At 35.1% G+C, this 10,800-nt stretch overlaps 1 protein-coding gene across 1 annotated transcript; it reads left to right on the top strand.

Annotated features, from left to right (window-relative positions):
• The first annotated feature begins 3,622 nt into the window (after positions 1-3,622).
• Positions 3,623-9,359, top strand: LOC116024020 (N-acetylglucosaminyl-phosphatidylinositol biosynthetic protein gpi1-like). The gene is made up of 9 exons (XM_031264916.1): positions 3,623-3,831; positions 4,463-4,855; positions 4,951-5,088; positions 5,166-5,269; positions 5,361-5,582; positions 7,229-7,723; positions 7,935-8,344; positions 8,855-8,948; positions 9,050-9,359. Exons 1-9 carry the CDS (start codon positions 3,640-3,642, stop codon positions 9,162-9,164), a joined length of 2,163 nt encoding a protein of 720 aa, XP_031120776.1. The 5' UTR covers positions 3,623-3,639; the 3' UTR covers positions 9,165-9,359.
• Positions 9,360-10,800: the final 1,441 nt, after the last annotated feature.

Below are 10,800 nucleotides of genomic sequence, written 5' to 3'. Positions count from 1 at the left end.
ACTCGTGCTAACTAAAAGGGGATAACATTTCCGCTGCGCATAAAACTTTGTCTTCACCTCGTGAGGTATCGAACCTAAACATCCTAAGTTCAATACACACGAGAGGTTGAAAAGATTTGCAAAATCTTATACAAGTCTATTCACCCCCCCCCCTCTAGACTTGTACCTCATCCCCTTGGGACCAACAGACACTGCAATTGGTTTCAGTTTTCTCTTGGGCATATATATATATATATATAAGAGACGTAAAATGGCATGAAACCTTGATCTATGCATAGCAGCATAGCCGAAAAGAGATGCCGAGAAGTTCTTAGCATAAGTACTTTCCAGAGCAACTATTTGGCTTTAACCTTGATCTAAGGGCATGTTTGGTTGGCAGGAAGTGGGTTCCTCAAAATCAAAGAAATTGCTTATTTCCATTGTTTGGTTGATTGGAACTTACATTCCAATGGAAAGTAGGTTCCTCATTTCACTGGAAAAGAAAATCCGAGATAAACCCTCGGATTTTGTTTTCCATTGCTATTGGGAACAAAAGTTGACTTGGTAGGACGTTTTTACCCTTCTGTTTTCTTCCCCTAATTGTCGTTTCTTGTTCTTCCCTGATAAACTGGAAATTGGAAACCGGAAATATAGCACACCAGTCTCGCTAATCGCTGCCAGCCGCCACCGCCACGCCGCCTTTGCCCTCGCCGGTCGCTGCCTCTGCCCTCTCCGATCGCCGCCTCACTCCTCGCCTCCGCCTCGCCGCCCTCACTCCGTGCGGCGCCAGCCTCGCCAGTCGCCGCTTGCCCTCGCCGCGCACGCCTCCGCCTCCCCTTGCCGGTCGCCGCCTCTCTGGCTCTGCTAACACTTCGACGCAGCCACAAACGGCCACAACCCACACACTGCACGCACACAAGACTCTACTGGAGAATGATGATAGGAGAATGAAAACCTAAAATCTGCTTTAAAACTAAAAAGAAGCCCAAAATCTTGCAAAAATAAAAATAAAAATGGGCCCAAAAATAAAAGGCCCAAAAATTTGTCCCCTATTTTTTTTTTTTGAAAATTAAACAATATTTTTAAGGAATATTAATTTTATTATAATTATTAATACATAAGGGCATATAGGTCTTTATACTCATTATTCCATATTCTTTTATCCCAACCAAACAATAGAATTCATATTCCCAGTAATTTTTTTTCCACCAACCAAACAATAGAATTCATTTTCCTAGTAACTACTTTTCCACGGAATTGCACTTCCACTTCCCTTCAAATATTTTCCGCGAACCAAACGTGGCCTTAGATTCTTACTTTACGTTCTCACAAAAAAGAAATCCGTAAATCTTTTATAAAGTTAAGGAGATTCTTCTCTCTACAAAAAAATATTACGTAAAGTTAATTTATGAGATTTTTCTCTCCACATTTCTCAAATATTAAATAACATTTAATAAAATTCATCTCAACTTAAAATAATATTTTAACTTCACAACACCTCAAATATTATTTAAGTTTAGTAACATATTTGAAATCCTCAAAACATACACTTACTATAAATGTTCAATAATCCTCCTCCATTTATATAGTAAACAAACACGGTCATAAGATAAAATTCTAAAACTCATGCATAAATGAAAGTGTTTTAAAAGATTGAACTTCGATCTAGTTTTATATACGATACATTAAAGCGAATTGTTGTGATGGACGAACCTTGAATCAAGCAATCACATTGAAAAAAACGTAGATATAACACAAACAAGTTGTCCATGATTTTAAAAAATCTTTAATAACATATCAACAAGCTATAAAGTTTGTCATTGACTTTTGTTAATAGTTATGGTATATAGAAGGATTAAGCCAAACTGTCTCCTCTAAAATCTAAACGGTAGTTTAATATCCGATTTTGTGAATGACGTCTGAGAAATCCTCACATATATACATATATATATATATATATATAAAGGATCAAGTGAAAAAGAAACCTTTGGTGAGAAATATGATGTAATCTCAGCCTTTGATTCAGTTCAGATCAACATTCAGAATGAAGCAGCTTAAAAAAAACGTAGTGGCATTATGACAATTTTGTGTAAGTTAATTTTTTTTTCTCTTTTAGTGCACATTGTCCTTTCTTCCAGAGCACATTGTTACGACATATAGAACACATTGTTATGCCTTTCAGAACACAATGTTGTGCCTTCGTAGTGAATATTGTTTGCTTTAGAGTACATATTGTTGAGCCTTCCAGAGCATATTGTTTAGCCTTCCAGAGCACATTGTTGTGCTTTGCAGTGCACATTGTTGTGCCTTCCCCTTTTTAGATCATAGGTGTTATTTATATATAACATTTGATCATGAATAAATCATTAATTACTAATTTTAGTTGAATAGTGTGCTATTTTATGATTTATGTTGAAAATCATGCATTATTTAGTCTTTTCAATAGTTGTTTCATATTTTCTACTTACAGTGCACATTTTTGTCTTTTTAGAGTTCCAGTGCACAATGTCCTTCTTCCAAAGCACATTGTTGTGCTTTACAGTGTACATTGTCCTTCTTCCAAAGCACATTGTTGTGCTTTACAGTGCACATTGTTGTGCATTTCAGAGCATTTTTTTTTAAATCGTAGGTGGCAAACTTTTTTTTAAAGATCAATTAATCTTGATCACTAATTACTAATTTGAGTTAAATATTATTTGTTTGTTTATTTATTATTTATGGTGGTTTATAATTTGTGTTGAAGATCCTATATTAAATTTAATTTTTCAATAATTGTTTCACATCTTTTTTGCCTCTAGTGCGCATTTTTTTTTGTCTTGTAGAGCATATTGTTATGCATTTCAAGACACATTGTTGAAGTTCGTAGGTGACAATTTTTTTTTTGATCTAGAGTTGTAATTCATTCTCATTTCTCACTTGCGGCTTAATATTTATAGAACTTATTAATGAATTTTATGTATATATATTTATAGAATTTATTAATGAATTTTATGTCCCTAATCTAAATAAATACTTTAAATAAATAAAACATAATTAATATAGAAGTAAATAAATAAATAATAATTTATATATACACAAAATTACATCTTAAACATATATTAATACAAAATAAAGAAAAATAATAATCCACAATCCCATTTGAAAAAATTTTGTAAAAACCATATGAGTTTTTAAAAATTGATAATTTACAAAGAATCTAATAAGATTTATTAAACTAAAATTAAGCCAAGGCCTTGTGGTCGACATCAAGTTGCACCCCTTTATGGAAGTTGTGAGTTTGAGCCTTTTATTGATTATTTGTGCTTTAGTAGGTTGAGAAAGTAGTTATGAACAGATACTGCATTGTAAAAGAGTCAGTAGTACTCAAAAAAAATTAAAATTAATAGTAAAAATATGTAATTACATATATACTCCGTATTAAAACGCAATAAATTGGGGCATATGATATATATAATTGTCAAACGGCCCAATCCAGATGGACCTAATATCAAATGGCGCAATTTATTTTCCTTTTTAATATACTTGAACTCTTGAAGGCCTGAAGTATAATTTTATTTAGGTTTGAACCCGACCCGACCCATATGTAACTAGGTATATATACTCATTTTAGTTTTTAGAATTCTCTTTTACTCTCTCCCTTACCATCCAAAAGGTTTGGCAATGGGAGCTGCTAAAAAATGCAGGATTTGGTGGCCGGAGCATCTTAGTTCAACCCCTCAATTGAGTTCACATCCTTGTCATTTCCTGTTCGGCTGGTTCATCTCATCCTCTGAAGCTTTTCTCGACATTGTTATCGCGTTCTCTTGCAGTGAGTCTACTCTAAATTCTTCAGCGAGTTGCTTGGATCTTCGGGTAAAGTTTTACTGAAAAAGTTATAATCCTTGTATTTTATATTACGAATGGAATCATAGTTTTTATTTTTTTAATTTTTTCTTGTGCTTTATCACGGGAGAGATGATGTGGAATGGTTATGCTAGATTGATCTCCAATTTATGATTTTATCAATAGAAGCTACAGCTCTGTTTGTGCAGCCTTGGCTAATCTTCAAGTTTTTTTTCCTCCTATTTTCATAGCTGGGCATTGTTAAGCTCAATTCAGTAGCCAAGTAGTGTGATGATTATGCAGAAATAACGTTGCACAAAAACTTCTCATCCTAACTTCAATATTTTAGAGTTAGGTTTAGAGTAGGTCTTTATTTTAGCTCACTTCAACTTGATTATCTTTTTCATTTGATTGAGTCTGCTCTGGTGGAGTTGCGAAACTTTGATCTCTTATAATGCTTGTCTTTTTCTTTTCTTTTTTCTTCATATAAGGTTGTTTTTTGGTTGCGATTGTTGCCTACAACCTGTCTCTCTAGTCAGGAGATGGTGGATTGATGGGTTCTCTAGCTGTGATCTCTTTCCTTTTTCGTAGAAAAAATTACTACTGTTGTTACTGGCTTTTGATACTTGAATGGTTGCACAAATCTTGTCTCATTAACCAGGGTATTCTTCATGAGATAAATAAAAATCTACCTATGTTTCCGGAAGATGATTGCAAGTTATCTTTACTTGGTTGTTATGTGGCCAATGGTGGTGATCGCCAATTGATAAAGGTTGGAGATGACATAAAAGCAGTTGTGAATTCCAGTGGTCAGAGGATTTATTTTTCTGGTGACTGTGATGGCCAAGATACTAGTGGAAGGATAAATGGCAAGTTAAGCTATGGGTGTCACAAGTTTGATGTTTTAGCATTGCAAAATAGTTCACCTGCAGAAGTCAACTGGATCCAGCTTGCCTATGATCGTTCAGTAATATGTGGTAGAAACATTGCACTAATTCCTAACTTGCTATGCTTAAAATGGAAGGGGTTGGTTATAACTCAGTTAGATGTCCATGTATGTAAGTCATGATTACTCATTCTAGTATTTTTATCTTGCCATACTGCTTTGTAGTATCTTATATCTTACTAACTTTGTTTAAGTAAATTCAGGTCATAGTTTATGAGACCCCTCTATTTGGAAGTCATTACTATTCACTGGGTTATTGTCCATCTGAGCAAGTAACAGCCCATTGCAAGAAACCAATGTGGGTTGAGGATCTTTACCAAATGAAGCCACAAACTGACTTGGTAATTTTAGCTTATTAAGATGGTGGATATTGTGTGGTTTTCTGGTCACTAACTTCTGTTTTGTTCTTTGAAGGCAGAATATTGTGATTCAGGCAATTAACACTGCAAATGCCACTAAGGTGCTTTTTGAGTCGCATTTTCCTGCCAAAAGATCCATTGCTTCATTTCATGTTTTTTCCTTGTAAGATCTTCAAAATCTTGAACTCCCTTCCCTGTTACCCTGTCCTTCTCTTTACCTATTTGCTGTAATAGTTGGACTTGTCACATTTCAGGTTTACAAACTTTGCATGGCCCTTATTTGCCATATTTCTCGCATTGTTGTCAACAATCTTGTTCATCATTCTTCAGTGTTTCCATGTTGTTTGGAGCTATGCATCACGGTCTTATATATACACCATGTTGGTTAATATATTTTGTAAGACCTGCAAAAATATTAAGCTCCACTTTTCCCAGCTATTGTATTGGCCAGTTTTCCTTCAAGATTCCAGTCTCAGGTATTATGTTGGCCCTTTTTTCTGTTCCATTGTAAATGTGATCGCTGATCAAATTAAAGGCATTACATTGTTTCTATTTCTAGTTCATTTCCCTTTACAGCTCTATTTCTTGAAACTATATTGCGAGGATCAAATATAACATATTGTAGTTAAGTCTGGAGAGAACTCATTAATACATGGGGATTTTGCAAGCCTTTAACTCTCCAATGCATCAACTTTTGTTGGGCGTAAAACAAAGTTGATCTTATCCTTGCACCTCTGCATTTGTTCATCTGAAAAGATAATTGCATGGAGGTCTACTGTGTGTTGAAATGTGAACTTCTTGCACTAAATGTGATTGCTTAGTTCTTAAAATTATGAGCATTCAGGCTGGCAATTCATTGAACTTTTATCTGCTAATTTGAACATTGTCTTACTCATAGTGGAAGGGAGCAATGTACTCTTTATTAGGGTATAGGAAAGGAATTATATAAATATAAATATATAATAGAGGCTACTGTTGTGTGTTTTTGGCTTTGTTAATGATGTTCTAGTTCTTTTTACATTTAGCATGTTTCTGTTTTGTTTCTTGGAACATTTTCATCCTAATGGATAGAATTACAATGGCTAGTGGGGGGATTCATATTTTTGTTGATTTTTGGTACCAATGCATGTAACTCATGAAAATGCTTGCAGTGTGCATATAGTTGATTTGGACTAGTAGCATAATTTGGACCATTTGAGAGTTGTTTGGAAAGAGGAGATGCAATTCATGTCTTGTTGGGGATAATATTACCCCTAGTCCATTGGGCCAAGCAGCCCAACCCTAGGCATAGCCCCAATGAATAATACAGGATGCCCAAGTAGGCCTGGGTGACATGATCAAGGGGTTTGATGACTCAACTCATGATGGCAGGCTAGTCTTTAGTTGGGTGAATCACTCAGTTGCTTGGGTGAGCCATGCCTGGGCAACAATGCTTGGGCAGGCAGGAAGTATGAATTAGGTGAGGAGAAGGTATACAGTTTGCGAATTAGGGTACAATCAAGGGTCTTTTTATCCTCCATTCCATCACATTGCCATGCCCATGCTCAGCCCATGCTGTGGGGTTCATTTCACTTTGTTTAAATATGAAAACTTAGGATTGGAGGACTTTGCAGATCCTTTTATTCTTCTATCACTAGACTAGACAGTTAGGTACCCTGACCAACTTGTAACCTCTAACACTTGCACTAAACTTTACTAGAGAAATAAGAGAAAACATCCCTTATATCTTCTTTGTGCTTTTGAGCGCCATATAATCCCAATCCTTAGTGATAAGTCCTCATTATACACCAAGTCCTTGAAAACACATCTACTTAAATCTCAAAAGGGGGGAAGAGGGTGGGGTTGGGTGTGTGGGGGAGGGGGGGAGTATAACCGGAATACCGGATATGTTGGGCAACCCCAATGCCTCTCATTCATCAGTAAGATCTTAAGGAGTTTACATCCATTCAAGAGTTGAAACCTTTTACTTTTCTACATGTTATTTATTTTTTAACAATCACATCTTATTTTCGATTGAAAAAGGGATTCTCATTTTACTGCAGTTCTCCCCCTTCTTGATTTTTCTGATCCTCGTATTTTCATTTTTGGAAATTTTGTAATGTTCAATTTTCTTACTTTTTAGGTGTCAATCTTGTGTTGAGTATGCTGAGATGGCGACATTACGTAAGCACTCCATGTGGTCAAGTATTGTGGTTGATCTTCTTCTAGGAAACTTGCTTAGCATTCTATTGTATTCTCGAGCAGAAGCTGCTTGCCTGTTCATTTTGAATTCTGCTGATGGCATAACTAACCATATTCTGCGTACTGGTTGTGTGTGGCTGATGGGAAACCCAGCTGGTTTCAAGTTGAATGCTGAGCTAGCTGGTCTCCTTGGGATGGTTTCTCTTAATGCTATTCAGATATGGTCCACACTTTGGCTATTTCTGAATTTCTTCTTGGCTTATCTTATGAAAATGATTGCTGTATCTGGTAGTCTTTTTGGTCTGACTACTGCTGCTGCTTTGACCATTGACATAATCTCATTAGCAACTATGCACTTGTCTGCTCTTCATTGGTTACTTTCACTAATCTATTCATGGCAGATACAAGCAATATCAGCTTTGTGGCGTCTTTTCAGGTAGTTACATCACAATGTTATGTCTTGGTATTACTTTGAGGAGGGTTACTGTTTCTTCTACTTCTGTTTTTGGAGCCCTCTTAGTGGTTTCCGTAGGATGAAAATTTTCATAGTAAATTTAAATTGAGTTTTATTACCTGTGTTAGTTTTTTTTTTTTTTTTTTCAGATGATGGTATTATTTTTCTGACTTGTTGAACTGGTTGGATACAGGGGCAGAAAATGGAATCCTCTTCGGCAGAGATTAGACAGCTATGGTTACACAGTGGAGCAACATGTTGTTGGCTCACTTCTATTTACTCCTCTGTTGCTTCTACTCCCAACGGTTTCTGCATTCTATATTTTCTTCACAATTTTGAACGCAACTATAAGCTTGATATGCATAGTTATTGAACTTGGGATATTAGTTATTCATGCCACACCATATACTAAAGTTGCTGTTTGGTTGGTGAGGAAGAAAAGATTTCCTTCTGGGATATGGTTCGAAATTGTGTCTAGTCAATGTGATGTTACCAATTCTTCACACACTGGGTCTGCGGCTGAAATTAATTTGGAACCTAGTCCACATTGCTTCAAATCATTGGCTATGGTTTCATTTTTGCGTGGCAACTATCTGAGCTTAAGTAAGTGGAGCTTAGCACATCATTGAAAATGTGTGACATTAATATAAAGGAAATGACTAGTGGTACTAAACAAATTGATGTCATGATTGCCTAATGATCAAACTGGTAGATACTTTTGTGCATTTAACCTAAAGTTGCCTTGACAAGAACATGTTTCATTTGCCTAAGAATTTAAAGTTCTTTTATGTTGTACCTCAGGATTTCCACTGTAGTCAGTTTTGTGGATAATGGATATGATATTCTATTGTAATTTGTTAATGGCTTATTTTATTTCACAGCAGAAGGATGTTCTTTTTAACAGTAACAGGCAATGTTAATTTTACGAGATAAAGCTTAGTCTTAAAATGACTTTGAGAAAGTCCTCAGTTTAGGAAGAAGATCACTTTTGTTGAATCGATATCTACTGTTCAACTATACCTACTTGCTGTTTGTTTCTTGCGGGTAATGTTTAATGGTTAAGCATGAATTGCACATTTACCCTAAGTCCCTAATGCATGTAAGTTGACTCAGGAGAAGTTGTTTCACCCCACTATGGATGCGTGTTTTCAGCAATTTCAAGATCCTCAATGGCATTGTCAGCTTATGGAATTCTTACGGGGAAAAGGTTAACATTCATTTGGCTTCCTAGGTGTTCATTTTTTGATGTTTATCATCACTCGAATTTGTCCTTGTGTTTTCCTTATTGTTTTACTCTTGACTCTGCAGTATTTCATATACTCTGGGCACTGGGCAACACATGAAGTTGCCATGGATGGTCATCCCATGCAAAGCCTATTGGCGTCTTTGTCGTGATGCAATCCTTGCTAGAAGGGAAGACTGATTGCAGCTTGTGGCATTAAGCAGATAATGTTTGATTCTTTTGTTATACTGGCAACCAAAGCATCCATATTTTGTACTTAGATAATGCAATTTATGTTGATGACCTTGACAGACAATTGGACCAAAAGAATTGTATAGCGAAACTTTTTCCCCAATTGATATGGACAGTTGTTGCACCTACGAACGCCATTATCTCTAGAATGGGAGGGTAAGAATAGATTTCCATCTGGAAGGAGATTAAGGAGTTCAGTTCCCATTCACATTTGGCTTCTTTCCCTTCCCTTTCACATCTTATAAGATGTCATTTTATGAGTCTTATGAAGCATAGTCCCATTTTGAGTGAAAAAATGTGTTAATAATTTCACCCTAAAAATTATCTAGGCAAATCAGCTTGTGCTATCATTGACCTTACGGCTTCCTTGAGAGTTCTATTCCTCTTTTCGGCCACACCATTTTGCTGAGGTGTTTGAGTAGGCAGCTAACAACCAAAACCTGTATATACTACTCAAGGATGTACATTGAGTGCGTAAACTCCACATTGTGACCATGATCGGTAAATAACAAGGAGGTAAACCAGTATAGATTACCCATAGCTGACGGGCTCAAACTAAAAGGGTTGAAATTTGAATCCGTGACCTTGTGGTTACAAGTTCATATTTTTAGTCATCTTGACAGGGTTACTACATATAGTATACATTATATCAAAAGAAATTTTTATTGATTATATATTTAATGTGAAAATTCGATTGAACTTTAAAGATTAAAATTAAATACATACTCAATTTATAACCTCAATTAATATGACAGCCAAAGCGGACTAACAATATGTATCGATGTTCAAACAAAAAAACTCACATACATGTTCGACTGTGTGATAATTTAACAAAATAATGTTTCTTTGTGCTATGCAGCAGCTTGTGGCTTAGTGCTAATCAAGTATTACAATTGGAATATAAAATCAAGCATCCTATAATCGAATTATTCTATGGAGCTAGGTCCACCTTGCAAGCTGAATTCGGGTCCAAAATACACAATTTATTACTGAATGTTCACATTTTATATATTGAATGTTCGCAATTGAATTTTCACAATTTAGGTACTAAATGTTCACAATTCAAATTGTGAGCATTCAATATATAAATGGACACGGGTTCACCTTGTCACAAGGTGGGCTTGAGTCCATGGTGTAACTATTATGTACAAAATATAAATAGGTCTAGACTTCTAGTAAACTTATAAGAGATATTATCATAATAAAAATCGTTTAGTAATGTCCACATTCATATGATTGAGATAATAACAATGTTACTATAAGATTGTATTTTAAAGCAAACTTATAACATGAGTATAAGATTTCACATATCGAAAAAAAATTGCTACCATATGACATGGGTGGAATGAGTATAACAATTGAGTTGCTATTTTCAGATATTATTAATTTAATTTAGTATACAATAACTTTATCTATTTTATAACAATATAAAAGGCATTATTAATATGTGATACATATAAGTTCAAAATCAAATCACGAATATGTAATGAATATAAAACAATAGCTTTTTTTCATATGAATGAAACCATTTTTCAATGAGTCTTTCATTTTCATGTGCACAACAAATTTGTATGTCTGAATGTTT

This window comes from Ipomoea triloba, chromosome 7 (assembly GCF_003576645.1).
Source record: "Ipomoea triloba cultivar NCNSP0323 chromosome 7, ASM357664v1".
Lineage (NCBI taxonomy): Eukaryota > Viridiplantae > Streptophyta > Magnoliopsida > Solanales > Convolvulaceae > Ipomoea > Ipomoea triloba.
Note: the sequence above shows the minus strand (reverse complement) of the source record. Positions and strands in the feature narration are given on the sequence as shown.

What these genes read in the sequence shown, in the direction of transcription:
- LOC116024020 (XM_031264916.1), top strand. Translation starts at nt 3,640, where the DNA reads ATGGGAGCTGCTAAAAAATGCAGGATTTGGTGGCCGGAGCATCTTAGT. An exon ending in TAACTCAGTTAGATGTCCAT is followed by an intron (nt 4,856 to 4,950) that starts GTATGTAAGTCA and finishes AAGTAAATTCAG; the next exon opens with GTCATAGTTTATGAGACCCC. An exon ending in TGGCAACTATCTGAGCTTAA is followed by an intron (nt 8,345 to 8,854) that starts GTAAGTGGAGCT and finishes AAGTTGACTCAG; the next exon opens with GAGAAGTTGTTTCACCCCAC.